This window comes from Leiobunum rupestre, chromosome 9 (genome assembly GCF_980474605.1).
Source record: "Leiobunum rupestre chromosome 9, qqLeiRupe1.1.hap1, whole genome shotgun sequence".
NCBI lineage: Eukaryota > Metazoa > Arthropoda > Arachnida > Opiliones > Sclerosomatidae > Leiobunum > Leiobunum rupestre.
In genome coordinates this window covers 23,542,097-23,559,054 of record NC_143392.1, presented here as the reverse complement: position 1 = coordinate 23,559,054, position 16,958 = coordinate 23,542,097, and the positions used below count along the sequence as shown (strand labels likewise).

The 16,958-nt window shown below is 36.7% G+C and overlaps 1 protein-coding gene across 1 annotated transcript; it reads right to left on the bottom strand.

Moving 5' to 3' along the window:
• Window positions 1–641: 641 nt before the first annotated feature.
• On the bottom strand, window positions 642–16,718 carry Ppt2 (palmitoyl-protein thioesterase 2). The gene is made up of 9 exons (XM_090158649.1): window positions 16,374–16,718; window positions 11,808–11,961; window positions 11,640–11,735; window positions 10,625–10,679; window positions 9,503–9,555; window positions 9,355–9,438; window positions 9,208–9,292; window positions 8,043–8,097; window positions 642–1,123 (listed from the first exon to the last, which is right to left on the bottom strand). The coding sequence occupies exons 1-9, from the start codon at window positions 16,524–16,526 to the stop codon at window positions 980–982; spliced, it is 879 nt and encodes a 292-aa protein (XP_090014775.1). The 5' UTR covers window positions 16,527–16,718; the 3' UTR covers window positions 642–979.
• Between the last annotated feature and the right edge of the window lie 240 nt (window positions 16,719–16,958).

Below are 16,958 nucleotides of genomic sequence, written 5' to 3'. Positions count from 1 at the left end.
AAAATAGTGGATCCTGGTGGTATTCCAGGCTAGACCCAAATCCTAGCCTCGAATTTCAAAGCGATCCCCAAATCTGTCGAAAGGCGTCCAAAAAATTGGAAATGAAAGAAAACGTTGAATTGCTTCTCTACTGAAATTTATTACAGAGAACAGAAATTGAAATTTTTAAGGATGATACACCTTATTTTGCTAGCTTTAGGAAATAGAAAGATCCCCCAAACCCTTCTAAGGGGCCCCAAAAATAATAGTAGGCCTCACTTATTTAACCTCACTTAAATTTATACGTGATTTATTCTAATCGGATAAACCGTTCTAAAATAAACCAAAATAAAAAGCATTCAAACTGTAAATTTCTGCGTATTTCGAAGGGTTGTAAGACGACTTTCTTAAGCGGAAGTTCAAAGATCCCTGTCATACGCGGCTTGCTGGTTATTTTTACTTAATATAATTACCATTATTTAAACTTTTAAAGAACCAATTTCAAAAATAAAAGGTCTAAAACTTGCTAAGCCTCTACGTTCAAGCTTCTCTACGAAACTACGTCGGACAGGTAACATTTATTTGGAATTAAAATAAAATTAATATTTTTATTTACATATAAAAATAATTAATTACATTCTTACAAAATCATAAATATACATAGATATTACAAAAAGAGCCAAAATTAATTACAAATATAATTCCATGTATATTTTAATAGCGGATTAAATCTAACAGAATTTCAGACTTATGGTACGTATAAACCATAAATTTTATCTTCAAAACATTTTATTATTAACTTTCCCTGCTAAAGATATTTAATATTACGTTTCTAAACATAAAATGTTATAAATAAAAAAGTGATCGCATTTTTATAAAAACAATCCGAACAAACGTTATTTTATTCAAATATACGCCACGGATATTTGCGAAAAGTCCTATAAATATTACGTTGGCAGAAGGGAAGTAAATATCTGCTCGCTTTCGGGTGGCTGTGTTCTTAGTCGAGAAAGGGTAGAACGCAACGATCGAACACGGTGGCGTTCTTGTGCCAGCTAAAGTGATCGATTCCCTTCATGGTAAAGAGCGAGAGGCGCTTGGATTGATCCAAAGTCCGGAGCCCGAACCTGTCGTCCGTATAAACCTGAGGAGAGTCACGGAGATTAGATGAAGGGAGGAAACGAAAAGGATTTTGGAAATAAATGGCAAAGGCCCGCCGAAATTCACACATTTCGAATACCGGATTTGACAAACATTTATACGAGGAATTGTACGAAACATTTATTTTTCCCGAAAAGTCACAACCTTTTTTTTTTCAACTCTAGGACTTCGCGCTGAAAGTTTCAAACTTTTCAATTTTTCTTTACGAATTTATTTTTTTACGTATAAAGTTATGTAGAGGAAAAAATACAAAAAGCTGTAAATCAAATCGCGCAGTAAGCTTTTTGTCTTTGCACGGATCAAGAATGTTTGCGGAAATTCTGAAATATTTTTGGTCCGTGCCATATAGTTTTTCGTAAGTACCATAGCCGAAGAAATATTACTAGTCTACCGTTATGGAATTATTTTTGTAGAAAATATTTTTGGACATGCCAGAGTCTTTTGGGGAAACAAACATTGAGAAGGAAGCCCTTAAAGGTTCGATTTTAACGCTATTATTCATACTAGATGGCGACAATTTAAACTTTAGGATGAATTTTTACCGAGTTTATCTTTGGTTTATTGATTCAAAATACTGAGAGAAGATTTTTACTTCGACTCTACTGAATAGCTCGGTTAAACGGCCTTATTAACAGATGACACCATGGACCAAGAATCTAAGGGAACTCGCTGTTCAGGCTTTAAAAAGCACGCGTTAATACTGGGAATAGGAAAATCACGGATAATTTTAGTTCCATGTGGACAAACTTGGCGTCGCTGAAGTCGATTTCCGACTTAGTTTCGGATAAGCTGGAGCGTTCACGTTCAATTTTGACCAAATGGCGCAGTTGTTGTCGGTTAAATGATGAGGCTTAGGAAGTTTTTGACCTTTTATTTTTGAAATTGGTTCTTTAAAAGTTTAAGTAATGGTAATTAACCATTGTGTTAAGTAAAAATAACCAGTAAGCCGTGTATGACTGAGGGTTTTTTATCAAATTTACTGGAATCCATTTAATTTATAAATTTAAAAACAAGCCCCTACTAGCCTCTCGATAGTTGAACAGAATTCTTCAGGCGCTTCAAAGCGGCTGGTGTACCTCAGTAAGCCTTCCGATTTAGGCCACGCCTACAGGGTCAAAATATCGTTAGTTTCTTGGCCCATGGTGACATTGAACGTGCTTCACGCGCCGTGATAAAACCGCCTTATGTTGTGTAACGCCATCTTAAGTAGAGTCGGAGTAATAATCTTTCTCATTATAATAAACTTCGTTAAAATATTTGCATATTTCAAAAAATATATATACATTTAAACGTAGTAGAACTAGGGGTATACATGATTTGGTCAAATTGGTAAAATCGTGTTTGTTTTAAGTAAAAAATCGCTCAAAATAGTGTTAGAATTCGGGCGTTTAAAATGGGCTTTTAATGGCGTTACCACTGTGAATGGATCTACTTGCTTTGTCACATACGTATCGATTTATCAAAAAGGCTATGACTTTTGTGAAAAAATTGGCAAATTAAATATATATATATATATTTTAGAAATTCCTTAATTGGATTTTAACCACTTCGGAAAAGTATAGGATAAAGGTATAGGAAATATAATATAAAATATTTAAAAAATGATTACGTTGTCAGAATTACAGGAAATATAGGATGACAAATGAAATAATATTATGTGGAAGAGCAGCTCAGAATTATAGAAAATATAGGATTAAAAATAAAATAATAGGATTATGTAGGACCATTCGATAATTAGAGGAAATGTGGGATAAAAATAAAATAATCGAAACCAGACAATTTCAAAATTATTGGACCATATCATAATTATAGGAAATACAGGATTAAAAATAAAATAATAGGATTATTTAGTGTTGTTTTAATATTTAGTGTTGTGCATTTTTAAACATCGTTGATTTTTATTCCTTGTCTAACTATAGTAATAGAATTATGTTGGACAATTTCAAAATTACAGGAAATTTAGGATCGGAGAAATGTGGCAAATATTCCAAGCATCGTACACCGATTACGGTGAGTGATCAGACCGTCTGTGCGTAATTGTCCCACAATTTGGAGCTTCATTATATAAAGGGCATAATAGTCGTGACGTAACTGATCCGGGGCTATAAATTCGTCGGAAGACTTTGTTAGCGAACCACCATTTCGCGGAGAAAAGATTGTTGACGTCTCCGAGTCTAATGAATGTTGGACTGCGCTGCCGCCCACAGACGCCGCTTTCGCCAAGACGCAAGACCGCGCGCCCGTAATTATACTAATGCAGGGGCGCCCTGGCCCGCCCTGTTGAGCTGGCGAGGGCCCCTAATTAGAGCGCAAACGGAAGAAATCTCCCTCCCCAGCCTTCATATCCTCGCTTCTATCCCTCTTCAATCTTTGCTTTCGGCTACGAATCTCCTTCAACAAAAGGCCTTTTCAGTTCATCTTCCCTTTTCTGCATATTCGGATACTTTTATCAAGAGCTCATCAAACTTGACGTATTCGACTTTGAGACGTCATCGATAAAAATTAAAAATATTTAAATAAGGGTTTGGAGACTTGTGGACCGCCTTGTTTCGTTGGTTTATGAGTAAAATTTCAAGGTCCCTAATTTCCTGTTTTGAGCTTAATAGTCGCTCTGACTTGTCCATTTTTCATTTATATGGTTGTATTTATTTTTACCACCATTTAGTTTCGCCATTACAAGACAGGTAGCACTACGGTAAAAGGTAGATTTATAATTAAATTTTAGTAAGAGCAAAAATTACAACAGGTGGCGCTATGGCCTCTACAATTTATATAAAGTAGCGCTTAAGCAGGGGTGAACACTGCAGTTGAATTCTCCCAGCAAGGTTATTCAACTCTTAGGAGGTTGGATTACGACACTATACCAATGATTCCATATAATTCAGACTCCCCCCCCCCACATGGAAATAAATAAAAAAGCAAAGGTTGATTAATTATGTAAATAATTTAATAGAATTTATTTACTTTTCTGACTTGATATCTAAAATATTTCAATAAATATTTATTTAAAATTATGACTATCTTTAGTCAATTCAAATAACAAAAAGGTTACATAGATGGCGCTCCACTGCAACAACGATAAAAAAGGGGAATTTGTAGAAACTACGTCTGACTTACGCGCTCCATCCGAAAGCTTCCGTAATCTAACCTCCTTAAATTGCATCCCCCTGTTCTTAGCTTGATGATCTCCTGATTTAATTATGTGCAAGACGGGCTGCGTTGCGTAGGCGGTCGCGTCGCCTATGTAACGCTGTCTATCGCTTGAATCTAGTGTCCCTGAGAGGAACTGGCGCTTTTGTGGAAATTTCTATTGATTCTCAGTCACAATTAATTCCGGGTGGTCCCGAGCTTTTTGGCTTTTATATCAGACTTCATGGAGTAATAATGTCTAGAATGAACATCCCACATTCTCCCATCCCACGATCCTCCATCCTCCGCATCCCCATCTTCATCCTCATCCTCCGCGACTCCACGTCAAACGGGGCGACTTGCCCCGATACGCTAGGTTCGACAGAGCGCGATTTAAACCTTTTAAAAATAACTTTTTAATCTCTGGAAATCGGATTTTCCACTCGGCTGCCTTCTATTGGAGAGTGACTAATAACAGGAGTATATAGCTACCCCTATCGCGGGGAAGTACGAAAAAATTAGTCCATTAAAAGCAAATCTCCGCCTTTGAAGTACTCAATAGCAATAATTGATTTATTTCCACTTACAAAGAGACATCCCGAAGTGTAACCCACCGATTTTTTCAAACTTGAGGGTTGAGTAGACCTTTATGTACCTTGAAAACTTCTAAAGTTCAAAGTTTCAATGGTCATTCGTTTTGCCATGGCAACCAAAATTGTTTTTCACAACTCAAGTTTAAACTTTCTCGTGGCAAAATCACGGATTGTAAACCCGTACGATTTTAAACAATTTTATTGATTTTACCAATTTTTATCGATTTTGCCCACTTTTTTATCAATTTTACTCAATTGGTTTGCCAAAATTTTAATTTTATGAAAATGTACAATCCATGATTTTCCCATGCAATTTTACTAAGATAAAGTGTAAATTTGAGTTGTTAAAAAACATTTTTGGTTGTCATGGCAAAACGAATGGTCAAGGTACATAACACCTCGGGATGTCTCCATGTTAGAGATAGTCACTACGCGGAGACCTAGGAGCAACAAACACGGTAGCCTTTAAACACGCTGTGTACAAATTTGATTGGACGAACCTTTACGGGCGGGGGAAGACAATTTCCGAATTTTCCCCTCCCGACGGCAGCAGGCGCTAAAGCGTCTAACCAATGAAAACTGTACGCAAGAAAAGGCACGACTTTTGACGGGTTGCGTTCTCCTTGTGTGGGGTGCTGTGTTTGTTGCTCTTAGGCGGAGGCGATTCGCTTCAGTTAGTTTTGGGGAACCAATAAGAAGGAGCTTACACTTATAGCGTTTTCCATTTGATTGCTCGAGATTTACTCCGAATCTGTCTCTGACGTCATAGATCTGGCCCCAATCGACTAGAGTAAAACCGCAAATGGAACATTTCACGAACATACTAGGTGGGTTTTTTGAGCAGGTTAAAAAGTGTAGCCCTATGACGTCATTTTACTCCAATTCTATCTTGACGAAAAAAATTAGTTGGAGTAAGAAGGGAGTAGTTAAAGGTTAAAGGTTATTTATTTGTTTAGTTTTTAAGATGGCGACCGGTGGTGGGGTCATCAATATACGACTCATTTTTCTTATTTATTTAATAATAATAATAATCAGCTAGGCTTATACCCAAGACACCACCTTAGGCCTAAGTGATCAAGCAACTTTTAAAGTCATTAAATAGCATTTAACAATTGGATTTTCGTTATTAAAAGCTTGCCACATGTGAAGATGTTCAAAACCCGTCATGTTTTCGTGAAACGAAATTTAAGCAGACGAATTTTATATATAACTAGATTACTCCCTCTACACCTCCTTTCGAGGAGGAGTAAAAAGTGTAACATTTGAGCTCTGGAACAAGCGAACAAAATTCGGGACAGGGTAAATCATACCCCGAGAACAGACCCAAGCACGCTAATGGAACATAAAATGTTGAACTGACTGATCTAGAACGCTCGAGAGCAGTCAAATGGAAAACGCTATTAGTGCATGAGGGGGATTGCTGGAGCAAGTCCGAGCAACGCTAAAAATCGTCTCAAAATAGAAATAAACACACGCTTTTCATTTAAAAAAAAACCAATATTGTTATTTTAAATTACATGAATATAATTATATTTTTATGCAGTATAACTCGTTATTTTCTGTGTTTAATTTGCTTTTGTTATAATAAACAATGTTTGGAATAGAGCCGGGAATTGAACCTACGACTACAATAGAGGCACACAGATAGATGTCACCACTGCGCATTAGGAAACGTTCCGAATTAATCCATACCTCTACCTGGAATGCTTATCGCGGCAGATTTTCGTCTCGATGTGGCTGACCGTTTTTTTTGACGTCACTATGTTAACTTAACAAGCAACAACGTGAGAGAGGGAAGCGCGCGCAGAGGGGATTTTTTTCTCTCGTAGGCGGTGCCAAAGCCGTCAGAGTGATCTTACCATACGCGATACGCCAGGATAAGCATTCCAAGTAGAGGTATGGATTCCTGCATTAGATCAGCGGTTCCCAAAAGGTGTTCCGCAGCACCCTGGGGTTCCGTGGAAGGGTCACAGGGGTTCCATGAATTCGCAGCGTGACCATCTTTGATTGTGTCAAGAGTCTTAAGATAAGTATACAAAATGAGTTGGGGTTTCGCCAAAATTAGGGGGATCATTTAGGGTTCCATAGCAAAACAAATTGGGAACCACTGCTCTAGATCACTGATTTTATGGTTAAACCAAGAATTCATTTATTTATAGTGAGATAATAACTATTTTGAGACGATCCAGGGTTACCATGGTCTAATTTTCACCTGCACGAGAAGGGGGAAGGGAAACGTCGGAAGACATAGGCAACCAATGAGATACCGGTCCTATTCGATGGGAGGAGCTTACAGTTAGAGCGTGAGGTGAATTGGGAAAAACGCTGAAAAATCGTCTCAACATTCATTCAAAGTAAGAGATAAATACATTCTTGACGAAATTCTGTAATTCCTTATTCCATACTTCCCTCGCAAGGCTGTGCTTTTATATCCTACTGGTAAAACTCTTTCCAGGATACGCACACTTTACAACTTCAACAGAATGTTTTTAAAAATTAATTAATTAACAGGGATGGAAACAAATTTCTGGATTGCCTCCAACGATGGCAATGTTATTCAGAAAACCATTTGACACAGCGGTGGTTTTTGGTTTAAAAATGACGTCCTATTTTTAAATTAAACAAACTCGGGTAGGAGTACAGGCCCAGGGAGAGGTTGGTCGTAAAAGAAGCTCTAGGCTCCTGGGCGGTAAAGGATCAGAATTAATCCAAGATGGTAAGCTCTTTCGAGATAGAAGCCGCGGTTTCGCCTTTGTTTTCGTTCAGTGTTTGCGCCACGGACCGCGTTAATCGCGTTTGAGCTCCCTCAAATAACTCTCGTCTTTTTTGCCTTCATCGTGGGCTTGCCCGACTGAAAATGTAATTAAATGGGGAAAATGAAATTCCTCCTCTATACGGGGCTTAATATAAGCCTCTCAATTGTACACACACGGACTGTATATACGCGATTAAATTAGTTTGCTTTTTCTTACCCCCTTTGTCCAAATTAAATTAAGAAAAATGTTTGATTTAAATATTTGATATTTAATTTAAGGAGAAAGCTCGCTGGTGGAGATTGCGCTCCCTTTTTGGGGAAGTTGGCATTGTTAATTTGCTCGCTTTGTTTCGGTTTAAAATAGCGAATTAAAAAGTGGGTTTTGCCGCTTTTGAGCTATGATTTAATTATGGAAAAATAATTACCCTTTGGTTCCGCATTGGTACGACGACCTCTTTCTCGTTGTAAAATCCAAACTGGCTGAAAATATTTCAAATAAGATTTTCTGTTTGTAATGTCATAAATAAATAAAATTGAATTTTTTTATATTTTTTAAATTATATTATTTTAAATGGGTTTTTTATTTAATTTAATTTTTAAACGCTTATTCCTCTTTTTCTAGACAAATTGATTAACAATTTACCTGCAGCGATAATGTAAACTAAAATTTAATTACTATTTATAATTTAGTTCACCTGGTAATGGTACAGAAACCATTTTTGTACATTTTCAAAAATAATAATAGACAACTAAAATCCAATTGATGTAAATAGTGATTTAATTCACCGATTTTAATCAAATTGATCAGGTTTCATTCACTGATTTAAATCAAATTGATCAGGTTTCATTCACCGATTTAAATCAAATTGATCAGGTTTCATTCACCGATTTTAATCAAATTGATCAGGTTTCATTCACCGATTTAAATCAAATTGATCACGTTTCATTCGCCGATTTAAATCAAATTGATCAGGTTTCATTCGCCGATTTAAATCAAATTGATCACGTTTCATTCACCGATTTAAATCAAATGCATCAGGTTTCATTCAGTGATTTAAATCAAATTCATCAGGTTTCATTCACTGATTTAAATAAAATTAATTTGAATCACGTCCGGTTTGCTTCACTGACTTAAATAAAATTAATTTGAATCACGTCCGGTTTGATTCAATGACTTAAATAAAATTAATTTGAATCACGTCTGGTTTGATTAACTGATTTAAATTATTTAATTTGAATAACGATTTGATTCGCTGATTTAATCAAATTGATTTTGAATCAGGTTTGAATCACTGATTTAATTAAAACTAATTTGAATCACGGTTTGAGTAAAACTAATTTGAATCACTGATTTAATTAAAACTAATTTGAATCACTGATTTTATTAAAACTAATTTGAATCACTGATTTAATTTAAACTGATTTGAATCACAGTTTGATTCACTGATTTAAGTCTTAATTCCTTTGAATCGCAATTTATTTCACTGATCTAAATCTAATTCCTTTGAATCGCAATTTATTTAACTATAATTTAAATCAGACAACCCTGATTACAATTTTAGCAATTAAAAATTTAATTAGGAAGCATACCTGGATTGCCAAGGGGCCACAATACCATCGTCAGGCCCTCCTACTAGAACCAACTTGTTTAGACGCTGGAAATTTTCCTTGTAAACTGTATTGGTTTAATTTTAATTTTGGAATTATTTTGAGGGGATGAAATTTCGTAATTGGTACTTTTCTGTTTGGGGTGCTGGAATTCGTTGTTGAGCAGAGGCAAATAGGCGCTCATGTTCTGGTACAAATCGCTATGATGCGGATCTTACAAAGAAACTGAAACAGTTAAACTGTCGAAATACAAAATTTACAAATTGATAAATTTTACCATGCCAAAAGTTTCCAATAGAAACCAACTGTCCTTCCAATGTGTAGAAGAATCTACGGTTGTAAGATTTTCATTATTATTGTAAATGCATAAATTTACAATAAGGAATGTATTTATTTATGCATAGGGAAAATTACTATGTTGAGGCAATTTTTAACTGTTGGATCGTTAGTTAGATTGGCATGAACGCTAAAGATCGTTTCAACATAGTCCATTCCTCTTGATTATAAATAAATAAATAAATACGATGAAGAATAGATGTTTTTCTAGCGGCATTTTTTCTGTCAAGCGCGGCTGATTCACAAATTGTTTACACGGAAACATAGAGAAGAAAGCCATTCGAGGTTCACATTTAATGCATTTATTTTTTACTAGATGGCGCCATGTGTGTTGCTCTTTACGTCACAGTCTCTTACTTTCTATGACTTTTACAAGTCTGCGAGCGCTCGCCACAGTCGCCAGATAAATATAGGTTTTTCTAGCGCGCGTGCAAATAAAGCTGTACTTTGTGACGTAAGAACAACATTTTAACAATTTGGGCAAGATCACTTGTTATTTTATAAAATCAACTATTAATAAACTGTTACTAATTTCGTTAATAAAACTACGTTTAAAAATATTTTAAGCGATGTTTTATGTAAAACTATAAAAAATATATTTAACTCGTGAAAATTTGACATAAAAAGAAACACCCAAATAAACTTTTACTGTTTTTATAAAATTTAAAAATTCTATGTTTCAGACTGGTGGCGTCATCTAGTAAGACTTCCTTCAGTCGCACCTTTAATGGCGTTACGCCTGTGAAAGGGTCTTCTTCAAATCATGTTGAAGGTAGACTAATTTAAAATTAAATATTTAAATGATATAATATAGTAATTTCAATAATAATTTAAAAAAATTAAGAAGCTTTAAAGGGAGTATGAACTTCCATGATTTATGGTGGGTCCACGAATTTGACATTTCTGCCACCAGATTTAACAGAAGCTAGAGATCATTAGCGCTAGTTAATTCGTAGCGTGCGTTAGTAGACGATTTAGTTCATACTCCCTTTAAGCAAATGGCGCTGGAGAGAGAAACGGCCGTTAGAGGTCTCTATCGAGTTTAGAATTGTCAAATGATTACTTGTAAGCTAATTCTTTAACCAACATGGGGAAAAAATTATGCAGAAACCCAGCGTCTATACAATCAAATCAATGTTAGTATGTTGTAAAGTTCCCTGTTGTTAGATACACTATACCAGAAGTATATAATATATATCTTAGGAGAGAAGTATCCATCTCTCTACACTGCTGACGTCATTCGCTTGAAAAATGTACCTTCGCCGGTTCTTGTTGATTTTTCTCCCGATCCTGTTTTCGAGAGGGTGGCTAAACTCGTCTCATCCTTTTAAGTGCCTCGAGCCTGCGAAGGCACGTGAGTCATTGTAATGGCCTCAGGGTTGTGAAAAAAAACGGTTTTTTTGGGCTTAAGCCAGGTTTTTTTGGTTTAAATCAGGTTTTTTAAAAACTGCTTTATTTTACTTTTAATCTATTTTTCGTTTTTGTTTAACCGTGCATACATATTACCAATCAACTAAAATTTAATACGAGTATTATTACATGTCTCACGTGACCAGAACAAAGTTTTAGTTTTGGTTTCGTTTTTACAAGTCTCACAAGAACGAAGTTTTAGTTTCATTTTTGATTTTGTATAAATGCAGGGTGACCAGGAAAATGCCCCGAAAATTTTATAGACAAAATAGGAAATTTTCAAGCGAATTAAAAGAAAATTTAGGAAAAACCATAAGCAAAAACAAGGATTCTTATCGAAAAACAGTAGATAAAATAAAGTGAAATATAGGATGAAGAAGGCTACACGACGACGGAATGTTTTCGGGTTATATTCTACTTGAGAAAACTTAAGGAATTTATAGGAAGGTATTGAAAGTATAGGAAATGTGTTGATCACCTTGTAAATGATTTAGAAATGTAATCATTTCAGTAAGAAAATGTACAAACATTTTGGAATAATTTTTAGTTAATTAAAAAACAAATAATCATGATTTAAACCATGGTTTAAACCAGTGTGGTTTAACGCAGCCAACCCTGAATGGCCTAGATGGATACTTCTCTCTAAATATACTTCTGAACATACTTACTGCCGTACTGTCCCATCATGGGGGCGCTCAAAGAGATGAAATTGTTGACGGTATGATCTTTAGTGGCCTCGACAATTCCCCTGGCCACCAAGCCCCCTGTTGAAGTGGGGAAAAAGACAATGGCACACGTGAGAATGCGGCCAGGGAAGAAAGAGTGAGGTTTACAACCTTGAGAATAACTGATGAGGTTAATTCCGTCGGCGCTTTGGTTCATGATTAGGCTCAAGTGTTTGGCGAAGTCGGCCACTTGGCTCCAGAGGGGGGCTAGGCTTCTCCATCCGTGCAGAACGTCCAGGATGGTCACGTTAGTCCCAGGGTGTTTCTGATGAACGCCGAAGAGAATGGAAGGAATACGTGCTTCATTTAAGTTCGTATCAATTTACTTCGGACCATAAAGTTTAACGGAATGCCCCGTTTAATGGATTAATTACATTTCCAGCCTCAAAGGATAGTTTGCACCAGAGCAAAAACGTATTAAGGCTGGTTTACACTTGGGCAAAAACTCGCAACGTTGAGAGGTGACGCGAAAGATCCTCGTTAGGCCTAATACCTTCTTTTTGCGTCATGGTGTTTTTGCTCCAGTGAAAACCAGCCTTAGGAAGGTTTCAATTTATCAGTTTTTAATCGCTCAATTAGGTACGATGTATCGGTCTATTCGGGTTTCGTTATAGCCAAGAATGCATTAAATTATACTTCGAGAAAATGTTGAGACGATTATCAGTGGTGCTCCCAATCCCCACATGCTCTAACGACAAGCTTCTTCCCAAACAATCAAATCAACCTGCTATCTCCTTGATTCTCTAAAACTGACATCTTACGACAGAATTTCGGTTACGGCTCTACAGAATTTCGATTACGGCTCTACAGAATTTCGATTACGGCTCTACAGAATTTCGATTACGGCTATTCAGAATTTCGATTACGGCTATTGAGAATTTCGATTACGGCTATTCAGAATTTCGATTACGGCTCTATAGAATTTCGATTACGGCTCTACAGAATTTCGATTACGGCTCTATAGAATTTCGATTACGGCTCTATAGAATTTCGATTACGGCTCTATAGAATTTCGATTACGGCTCTATAGAATTTCGATTACGGCTCTACAGAATTTCGATTACGGCTCTACAGAATTTCGATTACGGCTCTACAGAATTTCGATTACGGCTATTCAGAATTTCGATTACGGCTATTCAGAATTTCGATTACGGCTCTACAGAATTTCGATTACGGATCTACAGAATTGTTATTGCAAATTTTCGTAAAATATGCCACCGCTAAAAAACTAGTATGGAGATAAAGGAAATTATATACGTATTCACTTAGAATGACTAAAGAAGACTGCGGTGACCCTGATGATTTTCATAGAAAGGGCGTGGTTTATAGCCGAGATTTTCGCTCGCGACAGTAGCCAGCCAACGAATGCGAAAATAATCGCAACGTCTTACATTCGACGTAGTTTTAACTCCGCCTGTTTTTGCTGACTCATTGCATGGAGCCAGTTTATTCTGAGACATTCCAAGTGAATATTTATAAATAGTTTCGTGGAAGTAGGTGTAAAAGGCTAGACAGTTTTAGACTTTTAAGTCGACCATTTGAGTGACAAGGCGAAAATTGGCTCAAAGGTAGTTTTTGGTCTAACCAACAAAACAAGTCCCCACCCCTCAGACGTTTACGTAGTCGCCATTTTGGAAAATGTCTGCAATAGTTGATTTTATAAAATGTCTTTACGCTTGCCCAACTTGTTGAAATGTTGCCCTGGAATAGTTCAGCCAATGCGTAAGAATGAGTTCATAAACTCTTTAGTGGGAGAGAAAATGGATCCACAGCTGAAGCGGGGAGGCAACATTTCAACAAGATGGCCAAGGTTATTTTATAAAAAGAACTATTTCCAGGATTTAAAAAAATTGTACTGTAGAACGAAAGGGGATAAAAAGTGAATTCCAAAGGTTATATTACTTCAACAAAAATGTCTCACAGATAATTTTTACCTCTCCGAGGGGACAAAGTCCCCTAGGAGGGGTTATACAACGACCGTGTCTGTCTGTGGGTCTGTGGGTGGGTCTGTGGGTGGGTCTGTGGGTGTGTCTGTCTGTCAGGACTGCGAACGCGTTCGCATTTTCGGTGCAAAGTGTAATCACTGCGTACGCAGTTTCTCAAAGGGTTGGCAAAACCACCGTGTGACGGTGAGCGTTAATGGATGCATTTGCGGTTTGGTTTGGATGGTGTTTTTTCGCTCACCGTCGTGACGGTTTGGTGTATTACGGTTTTTGTAATGTTTATGCGTAGGTTGTGAGTGTTGAATTTGTTGTGTTTGTGTTCTGATGGATGTGCATGTTGAGTCTGTTGTGTTTATATGGGCGTTTTCTCTCCAACTTCTTCTTAATGACTTTGGGACGGACCGAGTGCTGAGTGTAATGCTACCTCTCAACGTCCAATGGCAGGGTTTCCACCAGTTGTACACGGTATTCGTCTTAGTATCAATTTGCGATCGCATCGGGCGGGATTTGAACCCGAGACCTCCTGATTGACAGGCGGACGTTCTACCACAGAACCACCGACACTTGTTACGCCTTATTGAAAATTAGACCTTCAGCTTTATCGGAAGCGTATTTAATAGAGTACGAAATTTTGATTTAATTGAAATAGAATTGAAATTGAAATTATTGCATCGAAGAAATTCTAATTTAGCGTTTCTCTATTGATTAAAAACAAATGCGCCACCCAGGTTTCGAACCCAGACCATTCGGCTTGGCAGTCGAGCGCTCTACCACAGAACCACCGATAGCTGCTTAGATTCACTGAAATTAAGACAGGCATCGTAAGCATAATAGGTAATAAAGTCTTTTTTTATTAATGAATTTATGAAGGCCTAATCTGGTATTTTTTAAAGGTTAAATCTTGTTTTAGCGCAGTCAGCCGAGATTAGAGGGTTAAAGGGTAGACCCTGTGGGTGGTCCACTTTCTTAACGACCTATATATAGTTCTGTTAATTCAAAGGAGATAATTTAACGTTAATTGCTTTAAAAGCTGGCGGTTAGTCAAGTGGCTCTCTGTGCTTTGTTGATGGTAAGGTTTTTGCTTCTTGTAAATACATTTGGTGTGGATATTTGGATATCTACGATTTCTAACGCAGTCAATGATTTCTTGGGTGTGCGAGTCATTATATGATATTGGAAATTGGACGGCATTGGTCTTTTTCATGTGGTATGCGTCACAACGTCAACAGGAAGTGAACGAGTCGTCCACTACCAGATATCTACGGTATCTTCATCAAGGGCGAGTGTTGAAATAAAATGAGCGTTAAAGATGCGGCAAGTATTTCGTAAGCGAGTAATTCCAAAAAGCCTCTGTAGATATTTATTTCATTAAAATTTGCTTCGTATTATATTTAACTGATAAACTTGTTCTGTAAAAGGGTTTAATTCAATTGTGCATTGTTATAGTACGTCTAACTTACTGTTGTAACTACTTAACTTATGATATTCTGAATAAATTAAAATTGGTCGTTTCGTCTCAATTATTTTAATTATAATAAAAATTTTATACCGGGCGGGATAGAAATGGGTTAATATTTTTAACAAATAACTCTAAATAGCGGAGATATATCTTTAAGGGTTATCTCGAGAAATTAATACCACTAGGGACAATTCTTCCGAGGAGAGGTATATTTTGGCTTGCCAACTTGTTTAATTAGTTATGGTTGCCATTTTGGAAAATGGCGGTCCTTCGAGTATTTCATTTTAATTTCTCGACAACGGAATGTGATAGAATTTTAATTCCAATGGTTAATTTGCTGCAACAACTACATACAAAATATAAAATCTTTTCATTTTTTCTGGCGGAAATTTCCAGTTTTTTTAGTAAAAGTCTTATCGCCTGTTCTCGGACTAAAAGTGTACTCTTTTTACCCTAAAACGTTTTATTCGCCTGTTCCGGGGATAAGAATTACTCCGCCCCATAAACTATTCGCTGCTTCCGGAGTATTAGGGCTACTCTTTTTACTCCTTCCGAAAAGGAGGTGTAAAGGAGTAAATCGGATTTTGTCGTCTGCTAGCCAGAATTTATCCGCTAAAAAAACCACAGGCCACCGTTTTGGGAATAACGTTTTTACTCCGACTAAAACTATTCGCCACCCCAGAATCTGAGTAAAATTACGTTATAGCCGTACTCTGACTTCTTACCCTACTCCGAAATCCCGGAATAAGTGAAAAGAAACCACCTAATTGTATGAATTTAGGCAGTTGAAAATTCATTTGCTTTCTAAATAAACCACTTCAGTAAAATACTGTTTTGCACCATCATCAAAAAATAAGAAATGATAAGTTTCCAATTTATTTTACCGTTACTACTTAAATAGTATTTGGTTTCGAAAAACATCCATAGATGGCGTCACAATAAATACCGATGTAGCGTATTGCGCTAAAATAAGTTCATAACTATACGTAGCATACATTTTTACTGAGAGCTATTTCTATAATGACCACACAATTATGGTGGACTTAAAACACGATTCGCAATTTCTATTGGTCGAATGTTAATTCATAAGGCAAAGTAATTTTTCAAGCGTAGCTCTCTGTAACATTTTCAACTAGCCGACACACTTATAAAACCGTGATTATAGACTTATGACGCTACGTATATCGCCAAAACAACGAACATAAAGATTGTTCTCGATGTCCGAGTTGGGTCTAAGTAGTAATTGAACCGCTCTCGACCATCGAGCCCTCTTACCTCCTGAATATAGTTTCTAAGATGGTCCATTCCATGAGGACTGTCCAGGAGTCCGTGCAAAATGACCACGGGTCGATACGCTCCCACTCCAACCGGAAGGGAGTAGCAACAAAAGGAAACCGCCAAAAGAGAGCTGACCAAGCATCGCCACATTCTCGAAGCCTTCGCTGCGATAGCGACTTTTTCAATCACTTTTTCTTTACTGAACTTACGATTATTATTATTTTCGATAAACTCGATGACGCGCTTTCGGAAGCGGAGCCACTTCAAGCCGTATCTTTCCTTATCACTCGCCCGAGAATAAAAAGGAAAATCATGACCCCTTTTCACCTTTGGAAAAACTGATTTCAATTTTCTTTTCAAAAAACAGGATAAGAAAGCTTGCCCCCATCCAAAAGTTGAAGCCCCTACTCACTGTAGTTTTATAAGATAAATGGCTTCTTATTTTGAACCGGGGAGCCAGTTATTTTCTAGTCCAAAACTTTCTGCTCTGTGGATGGAAAAAGACCCAAGAATTGAGAGTAATATCAGAAGTCTATAATATATTTATTTCTCTGAATAATAGTGTAATTAATTTTCAGGAAA